Source organism: Drosophila suzukii, chromosome 3 (assembly GCF_043229965.1).
Source record: "Drosophila suzukii chromosome 3, CBGP_Dsuzu_IsoJpt1.0, whole genome shotgun sequence".
Classification (NCBI taxonomy): Eukaryota; Metazoa; Arthropoda; class Insecta; order Diptera; family Drosophilidae; genus Drosophila; species Drosophila suzukii.
The window spans coordinates 29,904,650-29,919,471 of record NC_092082.1 but is presented as its reverse complement, the minus strand read 5'-3'; the positions used below and the strand labels follow the sequence as shown (position 1 = coordinate 29,919,471).

The window sequence follows — 14,822 nt, the reverse complement described above, 5'->3', positions numbered from 1 at the left end:
TTGTGGGCGTTAGAGTGGGCGTGGCACTCTACTGAAACAAACTTGCGCTGCGTAAGAAGCTCAGGAATCTACACGCCAAATCTCAATAGCCTAGCTCCCATAGTTTCCGAGATCTCGGCGTTCATCCGGACAGACAGACGGACAGACGGACATGGCTAGATCGACTCGGCTAGTGATCCTGATCAAGAATATATATACTTTATAGCGTCGGAAACGCTTCCTTCTGCCTGTTACATACTTTCCGACGAATCTAGTATACCCTTTTACTCTACGAGTAACGGGTATAAAAATAATAACAAAAAGAGTGCGAGACGGGTTCTACCGTCGTTTGTGGGCGTGGCACCTTGCGGAAAAAACTTGCGCTGCGTAATAATCCCTAGAATCTGCATGACTTATCCCGAATGTCTAGCTTTTGTAGTTTCGCAGCGTTCATACGGACGGACAGACAGACGGACAAACGAACATGACTAGATCGCCGTCGTTTATTTCCTTAGCTCTTCTGAGTATCGCGCTGAAAACCACACCCGACGAAAAGCGTTAGCCGCCTATTTGCCTCTCACTTACTCCTATGGTTAGCTCGCGGTTATCGTCGGGTCTATTCGCGTTGCCGGATTTTATTGAGGAGAAAACGCATTTGAACTGCAATGGCTCCGTTATATGGAATTGTTGCAGGTGACGGCCCAAGGAGCCCTCCAATTGCTCGGAACCCAGCAACTAATCTCATCTTAAAAGAAATAAAGCTCAATGAATTATCATCCTCCAGTTAAATTTCTTCTTGGCAAGACTTGGCACCTGTTTAACCAAATCGTTTATTAGTATTTTTAAGGAATCCGGAAATGAATGCTTAATAATGGGTATAGTCAAAGAACACTATGCGAGGTAGGTGTTAAAAATACTTAAAAAGGTCCAAACGGTTGTATGAAAGACCAATAGAATAAAGTCTGTTATAATCAGGAAATCAAAATGGTTCATGCAAGTCATAGTTAGATCTTATTACTTTAGTTATTGTTGGGGTAATTACCTGTTAAGGGTTATACCGATTCAGGAATATGGGGCTCGAAAGACCGAGTTCTAGCCCACACAAACCACAGTCGTTGTAGTCGTCGAATGGATTGTTTGATCTCTTCTGTCCTTTTCTTTTTGATTTGTTGAAAAATTTGAGCTTCTTGCTCTTGTCCACTGGTGATATTTTTTACTTTTTTCACGCAAGTGGCGTCTTTTTTTTCAGACGAGAGAGACCAGTTTTAAATCGGTGGTACTGTGAGGAGTTGAATAACTCCCCACAAATAGAAACAGCAGCAGATGGCCGGCCGCTTGCCAGATACGCGGCGAATTCGCGTAGTAACGGCGCGGCGAGGAGAGCGAGAGAGTTTGGAGACCAAGGGTGGAGATCGAGAGAGTTTGGAGACCAACAAAGGAGAGCGAGAGAGTTTGGAGACCAATGAAGGAGAGCGAGAGAGTTTGGAGACCAAGGATGGAGATCGAGAGAGAGTGGAGACTTCGCGGGCAAGGCAAGAGTGCCGTGTGCAAAAGCGGGTAACGGAACTCCACCGGACTTGGACCGGGAGAGGAAGTGCCACATCTCGGCGGTGGAGCGGCACACAGGCGTGCCACAAGCATCACGGGAATCAGCGGGATGGCAGCAGTAGGCGGAGCATCGATTGGAAGCGGTACGGGAACGACAAGTGGGTCATCCAGGAGGCACGGACTTTGGACCCAGAGTGGAGAGATCCAGCGGGCCGTGCGCAAGAGGGAAATAACGGTTCCCGGAGGCCCTATATAAGGCCGCAGAGCGCTGGCAGCTGCATCAGTCGATCACAAGGAGTCAAACCGTCAAGATCACTCAGATACCAAAGTGAACAATCAAACAACCAGATAATCTACAAGGGAGCAGCAGCAAGTCGAGTCGCCAGAGAAGCAGCGCCGTGGGAGCCTACAAGGAGCGAGATTGCTACGTCGAGACGTTCGGGATTGGGATACTAGGAATCTCCGAATTGAGACGCAGGTAGCTGAGATCCAGAGGGCATCACACGGCTAGGTCAAGGCGGTCGATTAACCCGGTCCACAAAGTCCTGGCGTTACGCCTGGAGAAAGTATAACAAGCCAGAAGGGAGAGCGGTCGATCGGTAAGGTCTCGAGTGGAATTGTCCAGGAGAGTCCTACGGATTCGACTTGCGAGGTCCCGGAGCGGCGTGCCCGAACCACGAGTATAACAAGCCAGAAGGGAGAGCGGTCGATCGGTACGGTCTCGAGTGGAATTATCCAGGAGAGCCCTACGGATTCGACTTGCGAGGTCCCGGAGCGGCGTGCCCGAACCCCGAGTACCAAAAGCCACACGGAAACGTCCCGGACAAAAGGCAAAAGGGTGAGGCTAGGGTGGAACGTTCGTTTACACTAGGCGTGGAAGCGAAGTAAGGCGCGAGGCAGCTTCCTGGCGTTCCGCCTTGACTGTCCGCGCGGGCTGACCAGAAACCCAGTGGGACCATCCGGGACAGAGCAAGGGACAGGCGGCGGTGTGTCGAAAGGAGCGATCCTGGAGAGCGCAGCTTCTGTTCACCCTAGTCTGAGAACGGTGACGCTTCCCTAAGCCCGTACGGCCGATACCCCTCGCGATTCCGAGTCGTTACCAGCAGTCACCAAGCCACGCGTGACAAGTGAGCAGCGAGCGAGCGTCTTCAGGGAGCTGCGAGGATCGTCAGGGAGCGGCGAGGATCTTCAGGGAGCTGCGAGTATCTTCAGGGAGCTACAGGACTGGAGCACCGAGTCGTCAAGGCGAGAGGTCGTCGAGTCAATCAGGGCCGTCGGAAGCACCGAGGGTCACAAGCAACGAGTCAAGGCCAACCAAGCGACTAAGACACTTGTAATAATATACCCGCAATAAAACCCAATACGAACCCAAGCAATTTAAACAGAATGGGGAAGTGGATCTACCGACTTAAAAAGGAGGATTTCGCCAATGTCGCACAGAGGCTTAATGTCACCATGGACGGCAGATTAGAGGACATGAGAAAAGCATTATCCGAGTATTACTCAGAAACGGATAATGACCCACAACTCGTTGACATCTGGGCCGATTTGGAAGCCACATACCACGACAAAGCCGGCCCCAGCATCACGTTAACAACCGCCGAAGGGGACAACTTAGTGGCAAGCCTGAGCGTTGACAACCTACAAAAGGAGGCAATTATCCAGGGAATGACCTCAACATCCTTGGACTTGATGCGACGTGAAGAGATTTTGAAGAAGTAGTTACTGCCACTTTGCGAGTCATCCACCTGAACCACACAGGCCGAGAGTAAGGCCTTAACCTGCTTGTCCGATTCAAAGATGATGTAAACATAGCCCTTGGGCTGCGCAGCCTGCTGCTCCTTGCCGGGCCACTCCACTTTGATGGATCCAAACGGCTTGAAGATCTGGATGAGCGACTGCTTACTAATGTCCCACGGAATGCCGCCGAGGAAGACCTTGGGAGAATAGTTGAGCATACGGTGCGAACGTGGCGGCAGCTGACCGCTCCAGGTGCAGGTGGCATCGCACAGGGCTGCTGAGCTCCTATGGAACTTTGCCACGCGATCCAGGTGGCCATCGTTGGTGGAGCCATTGCCACCACCTTTTCCCGTCATATCCGACACGATGGACGCTCCGGCCGTACTCATCAAGCTACCGAGATTGGTTCCCGGGACACTGCTCATCGTGCTCCCGGCATAACTCTGCAACAACTGATTGATCAGAGGCATCTGCTGCGTTTGGGCCTGCAGTAGCTTTAACGTATTGATGCGCTGCAGATTTTGCAGTTTGGCCAGCTCCATGTCCACGCTGGCGAGGTTTTCCAGGGTGTACTGGCTGAGGCAGTTGTCGTTGCTTCCGCTGGCCACTCCCACGCCGTTGTGTTCGAAACCGTGCTGTTGGCCACCTCCATTGGCGGCCATCTGCTGCTCGTAGTTCCTGTTCAGGTTGGCGTACTGCTGCTGCAGCTGATGTTGCTGCTGCTGCTGTTGCTGCTGATGCTGATGCTGTTGTTGGTGGTGATGTTGCTGCTGCTGCTGCTGCATGGAGGCTAGTTTGTTGCTATTCACAGACAGCAGATTAATCATGTCCAGTAGGTTTGGCTCGTTCATCGACTGGCCGCTGTTCTGGCTCTCTGGTGAGTTTGAGCGCGTGGAAGCGTTTGCTAGGCTGAGACCCAATCCGCTGCCCATGGAGGACTCTAGGTTAGTGTATCCCTGCTGCTGGGGCTGCTGTTGCTGCTGCTGCTGGTGGTAGAGCATGTTGATCGAGTCCATGGAGAGGTCGTTGCCGCTTGAGGAGTTACTGCTATCGCTGACTAAAGGTGAACTGTGAAAGGAGCGATTGTAAATAGATGTAGGCGTACTTGGCGATAAGGGTGCAGAGCAATCGAAGCTGATGTTTGTTCTTTGGAAAGCCTTAAGTGGGTTACTTTGTGCAACATTTTCAAACTGGAAGTAGTCAAAACTGAACTTGGTGCCCGGCGAGGCCGACGACTGGGTCGAGCTGGGCGTCAGTGGAGCGTAGACCGCCGCATTGGCGGACAGTTGGACGCCATCACCGGCGGCAGCGGCAGCAGCAGCGGCTGCGGCCGCACTGGCGAGCAGCAGATTATTGACGTCGCTGCCGCTTCCGTTGCCACCGAAGCTGGCGGATGGGTTGTCCGTGGCGGTAGTTGGACCCACGACTCCTCCTCCCTGGCCCGATCCGACTCCTGGCCCAGGTGGTAATGCTCCTCCAGATCCGGCTCCTCCCACTCCCGTTGTTGCAGCACCGCTTGCTGCAACTCCTGGTGCTCCTCCGCTTCCACTTCCTCCTCCTCCTACCAAAGTTGAGGGGCTCTGGCCAATACCGACCACTCCATTGGAACTGCTGCCGTTCAGTGTGATTGGATCGTTAATGAAGGATATCAATCCATCGTCGTTGCATCTGTCCAGCAGATTGTGTTGCAGTTGCTGCTGTTGGTGGTGTTGCAGTTGCAGCTGATGCTGCTGTTGCTGCTGCTGATAGTGATCCAGGTAGGAGCTGATCGAGTGTTTCTGCAACAGCTCCGAGGTGGAGCCTCCGCTCAGGGCTCGCATGTTGCCACCAGAACCAGAGCAATCAGGGGTGTCGTACTGTTGCAGCAGGGGCATTGTTTTGAATAAAAATTCCAATTTCCACACTTGTTCACGTTGTGCTCCCTGTTCGTTCGTGCTCGTGCGCGTTCGTTCGTGTTCGGCAGGAGCGGCAGGAGCAGCATCCGCTGACAAAGCGGCAAAACAGATGTCACCATTTCCGCCTCTCGTCCTTGCGCTCTCTCCTTCCCTTCTTCTCTTCCTCTTCCCCAGCCGGCGGAGAGTCCTCTCGCGCAGTGTCTCTCTCTCTCTCTCACTCTCTCTGTCTCTCTCCTGCGCAGGCCTTCCGGTTGGAGTCTGGGTTTGTGTTGTTGTTGTTGCTCGCCGCTCGGGGCTCCACAGGATAACGGGACGAGTGAGCGAGCGAGAGGGGGCGAGCGGTCGCAGGGGACCCAAGACAGCTGGCAGATGTGGCCGTATCAGCAGCAAATAGTCATCGATTCATTATTCCGCCTCGTCAACGATGCAAATTTCGAAGGTCCTGAAAATATCATCGGCATCGGCTTGAATTAATAATATGTACGCACACCTCTTTGTAGTTTCCGAATCACTGGAGTTTAAAGAAAACACACGCGTACGCACTTGAGCGTTAAATTACTCAACTACCGAGAAGGAGTGCTTGGCAATCGTCTGGGCAATCCGAAAGCTCAAGCCGTATCTGGAAGGTTACCACTTTAAAGTAGTAACCGACCACATGGCATTGAAGTGGCTCAACAGCATAGAGAGCCCTTCAGGGAGGATCACCAGATGGGCCCTGGAGTTGCAGCAGTACGACTTCGAAATAGCGTACAGGAAAGGGCAACTCAACGTGGTGGCAGACGCTTTGTCAAGGCAGCCACTGCCGGAAACGCTTCGAGGGATCAAGGAGACGTCGGCGACGGAAGCTTCTGCAGCATGCAGCTGGATTCTGGAAATGCGCGAAAAGATAAGGACCCAGCCGCAAAAGTATCCAGACTACGTGATGGAGGGTAACACCCTGTACAGGAATATACCTCATAGAGCGGGCAGCGAAGATGTTGCAACATGGAAGATGTGCGTCCCGAAAGCTCTACGGGAAACGGTGCTGAAGGAGAACCACGACTCACCGGCGGCTGGCCATGTAGGAAGCCGAAAGACAATAGCACGTCTGGCAGCCCGGTACTACTGGCCAGGAATGAACAGAGACGCCCGAGCCCACGTGCGAGCATGCGAGACATGCATGAGGTTCAAGCCGAATCAGAAGCAAATGGCTGGGAAAATGCTTACGCAGGTGCCAGAGGAACCATGGGCTACGGTATGTGCGGACTTCGTCGGACCCCTGCCGCGTTCGAAGCACGGCAACCAAATGCTGCTGGTATTGATAGACAGGTTCTCCAAGTGGACTGAGTTGGTGCCGCTGCGAAGCGCGACGGCCGAATCCCTAAAGAAAGCTTTTAAATAACGCATAATCGCGAGGTATGGGGTCCCCAAAATAGTCATAACGGACAACGGAGTCCAGTTTACCAGCAAAACCTTCAAGAGTTTCCTGGCCGAAATGGGAGCCAGGCAACAGTTCACAGCTCCATACACCCCACAGGAGAACCCGACTGAGAGAGCCAATAGGACGGTGAAAACAATGATTGCGCAGTTCGCAGGGCAGAACCAAAGAGACTGGGACGAAAAATGGCCAGAAATCATGCTGGCAGTAAACACGAGCGTTTCAGAATCCTCAGGTTACACACCGTCGTTCATTAACCAAGGCAGAGAACCAAGACTACCGAGCGCCCTATACGACAGAGAAACCGTAGGAACCGGACGACCGACAGAGACCCCGGAAGAGAATGCTAACAAACTCAGGGAAATCTTAGAGATTGTAAGGCGGAACCTGGAGAAAGCATCCCAGGACCAGGCTAGGCATTATAACCTAAGGAGGAGGCAATGGACGCCAAAGGTGGGTGACGTCGTGTGGGCCAAGGAACATCATTTATCAAAAGCGGCCGAGGGGTTCGCAGCAAAATTGGCCCCAAGATACGACGGACCTTACCAAGTCATAGGTTTTGCGTCACCAGTAATCTGCAAAAACACATAAACACAAAGAAAGAGCGGACCATCCACGTAAGCGAGCTGAAACAGCAACAAACGGAAAACACAAGCGAGCGGCTACAGCAAGCAGACACAACAGATGCAAAACAACATTAAAAGTCCAAGGATACCTACAAGGATGCCCAAAGGATACTACGAAGGGAGTCCAAAAATACCTCCAAGGATGACCAAAGGATACTACGAAAGGATCCCAAGGATACCTCCAAGGCCAAAGGATACTACGAAGGGAGTCCAAGGATACCTCCAAGGATGACCAAAGGACACTACGAAAGGATCCCAAGGATACCTCCAAGGATGCCCAAAGGATACTACGAAAAAAGTCCAAGGATACCCCCAAGGATGCCCAAAGGATACTACGAAAGGAGTCAAAGGATACGTCCAAGGATTCCCAAAGGGTACTACGGAAAGAGTCCAAGGATACCTGCAAGGATTCCCAAAGGATACTACGAACAAATTCCAAGGATACCTCCAAGGATACTACAGGGCATCTACAAAGGCGCGATGAAACACATAAAGGACATCAGGAGAACGTTAAGAACACAAAGGGAGCGAACCAGAGCGTCTAAGGTCTCGATTGGGACTGATCGGAGGAAAAGAAAAACACGCATCAAAAGTCTGCCGAAGGAAGGGGGAAGACGGCACAGAGCAGAGAGCTGTACCGTAGATCTGGGTAGTAAGAAGGAGAGGCCGATGGAAATAGCGGGATTGAGCAAAGAGGAAGGCTCGGAACCGAGGTGTCGTTAAAGGGAGCCCAGGCTCCAGCTGCACAATCAAAATCAAAGAGCTTAATGAGCACACGTGTGACGAGGAGCGAAGCGCGCAGGATGATGGCTGCCCACCAGCCGTCCGGAGGATCTAGCCCGGGGCAAGGATGGTCGGCAGCCCGGCCTACCCGAACCTCGCGGCGGATCTCCGGGCGGGGCGTCCGCAAGCCGGTGATCAGCTCCGACAGCGACGTCGAGTTGGTGGAGGACCCGCGGGTGGAGCAACGGCGATGGCGGCTTCGCAAGGCGTTTAACCGGGCCGACGGACGCATCCCGACTGGCGCGGCGCAGGTGGAGTGTGCCAGTGAAGAGCCGCCCCAGGACCAGCCGGCTCCCGTTAGCCATACCGAGGCTGTGGCAGCGGCTACGTGGGAGTTCCGGCGCAAGTGCGAGGCGCGAAGGCGAGACGAGGAGCAGCGGTTGAAGGAGATGGAGGAGACGCCGGAGTGGCAGGCCCAACTACGGATGGCCGAGGAGGAGGAGACGCAGCTGTGGGAAAACCAGGAAAAACCAAATCAGTCGTCATCTAGCTTTCTTTGCGTCCATACGTGCTTAAATTCTCGCTATGTTACTTCCCCGCTGTCCCGAGTGCAAAACCGATGTTACATTGGCCCAGCTTCGCGCTTCGGATGCTGTTCGCTGCTCTTCTTTGTGCCGTCGCGCCTATCATACTTCTTGCGTAGCCCTACCGGATGATGTGCTCAAACTCTTATTAAATCCAAATATACTATGGCAATGTGATAGCTGTGTGGTTGCGAATGATTCGCATTCTAAAATAGATGAATTCGATGAAAAATTGAAAGCCCTGGAGTGCTTATATCAGGGCCTTCAAAATAAATTCATGGAGGCGTTCCCCCCTAAAGATGATGCATTGCATCAGAATGTAAATCCGAAACCTCGTCTACCGAGGCCTACCAACGTAGCTGCAGCTCCCCTGTCATATGCGGCTGCTGCTGCTACGGCTTCCGCGGTCGTTGACCCTTCTAATCATGCTCTGGATATGGAGAGAGGAAATTTCATACAAGTACGAAATAAGAGGAGAAGGAACAACAACAAGCCCAATAAACATGTTGTTGGAGTGGCTCCTAATGCTGAAGACCTTCATGTTTTGCCGACCAAGAAATTTTTGCATGTCGGAAAGTTTGCAACTGATACAGAGCCGAATGCTGTTTTAAAATATGTGTCCACCAAGCTTAAGGTGGATGCTAGTTCTCTCACTTGTGCAAAGCTTGTAAAAAAAGATGTCGACGTTCAAACTTTAAAATTTGTAAATTTCAAGCTTGGTATCCCTGATCAGCTTTACGATATAGTCTTCAAAAACGATTTCTGGCCGAACTCAGTTAAGGTCAAAAGATTTATTCATAGAGAGCGGGCCACTGTGGTAGGGGATGGAATTTTATCTAATTTGCCGGAGCCTGGGCCAACTTCATCATCAAGTCAGCCGTCAAAAAACCCCTAGTGTTCGACGCCACTGGCGTCGATACTTTTGCGGGACATCGTCTGCAAGCCTTTCCTCATTTGTCGGAGTCGTTTTCGCAACAACATCGGCAGCTGCTTGCGTTTCTCACTGCGCTCTCTTCATCTTCTGACTCTCTCCTAACGCACCATCAACAACATCAGCCGGAGCTTTTGTTGTCCACTTTGTGCGACATTCGCCGTCCGCCTGGCTTGAATATCGGCACGCTCCTCGGAGTTGCGCTCACATCACTTTCCGTGATGCTTCATCAACAACATCAGCCGGAGCTTTTGTTGTTTGCTTTGCGAGACGTTCGCAGTCCACCTGGTTCTAATATCGGCGCGCTCCTCGGAGTTGCGCTCTCATCATCTTGCGCCTCTCTCCCGTTGCACCGTCAACAACATCAGCTGGAGCTTTTGTTGTCCGCTGTGCGCGACATTCGCCGTCCGCCTGGCTCTAATATCGGCGCGCTCCTCGGAGTTGCGCTCTCATCATCTTGCGCCTCTCTCCCGTTGCACCGTCAACAACATCAGCTGGAGCTTTTGTTGTCCGCTGTGCGCGACATTCGCCGTCCGCCTGGCTCTAATATCGGCGCGCTCCTCGGAGTTGCGCTCTCATCATCTTGCGTCTCTCTCCGGAAGTACCTAGAAAATCGGGTGGATTCTTACTCTTCATCGCCTAATAGTTATGCGCTCTCCGTCTCTACCTTTCTGACGTTCGACTTTCTACAACAACTCTCTAAGAGTTCTCTCTCTGAAGGTGCTCTTTGGAGATGCTTTCGCCATCAACAACAACAATGGACTGCGGCTGCTGTAGAACGTTCTCGCTCATTATTACCAGGAGTGGATTCACCTGCGTGCAGTTATATCTTGAATGCTAATATTGACTGCCCACCTAATATTTGGAGCGCCGATCACCAGCCTATTCGTATCCGTACCACTACTTTACTGAAGGTTCTTACAAATAATTTTATTAATTATGATAAAATCCCAGCGAGGCCTCTTACGGATTCGGGCCATGATGCTGGACCAGTTATTGATAGCATGACCATGGATGACCGGATATGCGCTAACAATACAAATTTCAATATTTATTTTCAAAATATCGGTGGTATGCGTACGAAAGCTCAATCCCTTTTCCAGGCAACGTCTCATGGTGATCATGACGTCATCATTTTTGTTGAAACCTGACTCAACATGGATTTCTTCGATAATGAATTCTTCGATACAAATCTTTATCATGCGTTCCGTAAGGATCGAGATTCCGTTAAAACACGATGCTCCCGAGGTGGCGGAGTTTTAATTGCTGTGCGGCGTGAGCTGCGTTGCATTGCTATTTGTCTCCAGAACGAGGATTCTCTGCTCGACCAACTCTGTGTATCTCTCGCTGGTCCTACGGAAACAATTTTCCTGACAGTATCATACATACCCCCAAGCAGCAGTTTTGATTTATATAAAGCGCATGTTGACAACATTGCCCACCTATACCAGGAGCTGGAAGATGGCCAATATATATGTGTTTTGGGCGACTTCAACCTATCTTCGCTCGTGTGGGCTCATGATCTTGAGTCTTCAGCAATGGTTCCCAGTAATCTGCATCTTCCTCATGAAATCTTAGTCATCGATGAGCTTCTTAGTATGGGATTAGTCCAGATTAACCATGTTTTTAATAACTTAAATAAGCTTCTAGATCTAATTTTTGTACACCCTGATTTATGCCTTACTCTATGCTGCAGCGATAATCCGCTAGCCGCGTGTGATGCTCATCACAAGCCCCTATTAATCTTAATTACTTGTTATATTTTCTCACCAAATAATTCTCGCTTGCCTCTTACCTATATTAATTCTAGCAGTTTAGATTCTATCCGTAGTGATATTTCTAATATCAGATGGGCGGAAGTCCTCTCGCATGCGGATGTGAATACAACCTATGAAGTTTTTATATCTTTTCTCTCTACTATTATAGGCAGATATGCTAAAACTAGAGTTCAAAGTTCTTATAGACTACCATGGTACACACAAGGACTAAAAAAATACAAAAATCTCCGAAATAAATTCTATAAGCGCTACATAGAAAGCGGTGAAGCTGCCGACTTTGATCGGTACAAACAACATAAGCGTGAGTTTGAGTTCCTCAATAAATTCTTATACAGCCAATATATTGCTGATATAGAGTGTAAACTAATTACCAATCCTAAGTCATTCTGGCACTTTATCAATTCTAAACGTACAACCTCCTACTTTCCTTCCCATATGTCATATGAAAGTCTTTCAGCTTCTTCTGATATTGGGGTCGCTAATCTATTTGCTAAGTACTTTGTATCTAACTTTGAACCGAGCTCGCTGTGGAATGACGATGATTCACTCGGTGCCATTGCCACGATGCTAAATATTGGGTGCTTAGATGTTACTGATTTGGACTGTCATATGGCGGCTGAGAGTTTTAACGACTCAGGAAAATTAGACTGCGATGGCCTTTCTCCATTTATTTTGAAAAACTGTATAGGTGTTCTTTGTGAGCCCCTAAAAATGATCTTCAACAAGTCTCTTTCCACTGGCGTATTTGCGCATAGATGGAAACTTGCCACAGTTTCTCCTATATTCAAGTCGGGTTACAAAAACATTGTTTCAAATTATAGGCCAATTGCAAAGCTAAGTAATGTTTCAAAAATGTTTGAACGAATTGTAGCTAAGCAGCTAACTTTTCTTGCTGGTCGGATCATCAGTCCTAACCAACATGGTTTTATGCCTGGAAGGTCAACTACCACTAACTTAGCTACGTTTAATCTTTTTTGCATCCACTCGTTTATCAGTCATCATCAAGTTGATGTAGTCTACACCGACTTCGCCAAAGCATTTGACAAAGTCTCCCATAATGCTTTATTGGCAAAATTGCAGAAATTGGGATTTCATTCATCAATATTAAATTGGTTTAAATCTTATTTAAATGGGCGGATTTATAGAGTAGAGTGCAATGGTGTTTTCTCAAACCCGTATGTGGCTACTTCTGGCCTTCCTCAGGGAAGTGCATTGGGTCCGTTTCTATTCATCATCTTCATTAATGATTTAAGCTATTGCATAACAAATTCTGAATTCCTGTTGTTTGCGGACGATCTTAAAATATTTAGGTCTGTGAATTCAATCTCCGATAGTGAACTTCTTCAAAATGACCTAGTAAAAGTGGGAAATTGGTGTTCTCGTAATAAGTTGCCTCTGAACGTGTCAAAATGTTTCTACGTTAGGTACAGCAAACGATTAATTAATGTCCTTAGCTCTTATTCCATTAGTTCCCATGTTCTTTCCTTAAGAAATGAATCACTGGACCTAGGAGTTATGTTTGATACCAAATTTACTTTCATGGATCACATAAACTACATAATTCCAAAGGCATACGCTATGTATGGTTTTGTAAAACGAAATTCCACGCAATTTAAAGATCCGTACACGAAACTAAGCCTATTTTCTTCGTTCATTAGGTCCAGACTGGAATATGCTTCGTTTGTCTGGAGTCCGACTGGAACTACACACATCAATCGTATTGAGCGTGTTCAAAAAAAATTCCTATCTTTTGCCCTTCTTTCTCTAAACTTTAATGACCCGGTTCCCTCTTACTCTGCGAAATGTCGTCTTGTGCACCTTTCTTCCCTACAAGATCGTAGAACAACTAGCGCACTAGTTTTTATTTGTGACCTGCTGTCCTCCAAAATAGACTGCCCTGCATTGCTGAGTAGCATAGGCTTTTCCGTACCTGGTAGGTCTTTAAGGTCATTTGAACCTTTTTTTATTCCGGCATATAGAGCTAACTATGCTTTTAATGAGCCTCTGTGTAGAGCCTTGTTCTACTGGAACAAACTTCCATCTCACATGCGGCTGGACCCATGCTCTCCTAGGGAATTAATTAAGAAAACCCTTTACAATTACCTTTCGTCCCTTAGTATTTAGTTTAGTAATATACAAGTAGCCAGTTAAGGTACCAACTGTTGGCGAAATAAATAAATAAATAAATAAATAAAACCCGGAGTACCCACCTACGCCGAGGTATGCGCCCGAACCCTGCACCCCGCCGCAAGAAGTGGCAGACGATTGGGCGCCCTCGCCTCCGCGGTGGCTGCCCGAAATCCCGCCCACACCGCGGTACGAGGGGTCACCACGGTGGACGCCAGCGCGACCGCCCACGCCGAGGCACGAGCAGCAGCCACCGCAGCAGCAGCCACCACAGCAGCAGCAGCCACCACAGCAGCAGCCACCACCGCAGCAGCAGCCACCGCAGCAGCAGCCACCACCGCAGCAGCAGGCACCACAGCAGCAGCCACCACCGCAGCAGCAACACATCCGGACAGACATACCGGCGGCCCACGTGAGCCATAGCACCCGGACGTTCGTGGCCGAAGGAGTAAGGTGGCGACAGCAGACGGTTGTCTGGACCTGGCCGGAGGGACCCGCGGAGAAGACGGCAGCGACGGAAGAACCCCGGATCTGGGAAGAATGTGGTCCCCGGGTGAGCCCGCTGGACCCCAGGACCCGTGGCAGACCGGAGCAGTGGGCACCACCGACGCCGAGCACCGGACCAACGACGCCGACGCCTACCGGGAGCGCAGTAACCGCGGAGCCTCTGGAGCGAGGACCCTGGGTGTGGCCTGAGCCCGTGGAAAACGGACGTCCTCCGCTCAAGCGGCAGCACTCGGCGCCCGAAGTGTCCGAGGTGGTGGCCCGGCCGAAGTTGTCGCGGACGGTGTCGGCGCCGGAAGGCCAGCGATGGCGAGAAACCGCGGAGACGGAGTGGCCCGAAGGGATCGCGGAGACACCGGTGGTACAGGAGGCTCGCATCCTGGGCGGCAGGCGCAGCGTGCGCGTGTGGAGAGAGAGGCGCGCGTTCCGCGTCCGGTTGGGGCTGGCGGGCATGAGAGTGTTCGAGGAGCAGAAATAAAAGTTAAATAACACGAAAAACAGAGTTTAAAAAAAAAAAAAAAAACCGGCATAGAACGGGAAACGCGGCTGAAACAGGGGCCAGAAGTAAGGGGCATACATGGCAGCTTCAGCGTCCTGAAATCAATATTGGATTAATACAGGAAGCAGCCAAGCGACACCAAAATACTTACCTGCAGCGAAGCAAATGCGAAGTCCTCTCCGCACCAGCTTTCGAGTGTTGCCAGCGTAAAGCCAGGCTCAGCCGGCTGAGGACGATTGAAGGGCGAGAGAGAGAGACGAGAGGCGAGAGAGGTCGTGTGGAGAGAGAAAGGATGAAATAGAAAGGAGTGAGGGAATGCGAAAACTTACCTAGAAAGTTGCAAAATCACCATGAGCCAGGAAAGGGGGCGCCTCGATAGGCGATCGATTTTCACTAGATAAAAGTGCGATCGATGGGTACACGTCAAATGGTAATATCGGCCAAAGGTGGAAATATCGCAACGACCAGGTG

The 14,822-nt window shown here is 50.4% G+C and overlaps 2 protein-coding genes across 2 annotated transcripts in view; one reads left to right on the top strand and one right to left on the bottom strand.

Annotated features, from left to right (window-relative positions):
• The window catches only part of LOC139353044 (programmed cell death protein 6-like), a 101,647-nt gene that overhangs the window by 25,134 nt on the left and 61,691 nt on the right, over nucleotides 1-14,822 (top strand). The gene's annotated exons all lie outside the window — the stretch shown is intronic.
• LOC139353291 (translational regulator orb2-like) lies at nucleotides 2,990-5,623 on the bottom strand. The gene has a single exon (XM_070997052.1). The coding sequence runs from the start codon at nucleotides 5,139-5,141 to the stop codon at nucleotides 3,027-3,029; it is 2,115 nt and encodes a 704-aa protein (XP_070853153.1). The 5' UTR covers nucleotides 5,142-5,623; the 3' UTR covers nucleotides 2,990-3,026.

Excerpts from the sequence above, each read along its gene's own strand:
- LOC139353291 (XM_070997052.1), bottom strand. The coding sequence starts at position 5,141 with ATGCCCCTGCTGCAACAGTACGACACCCCTGATTGCTCTGGTTCTGGT.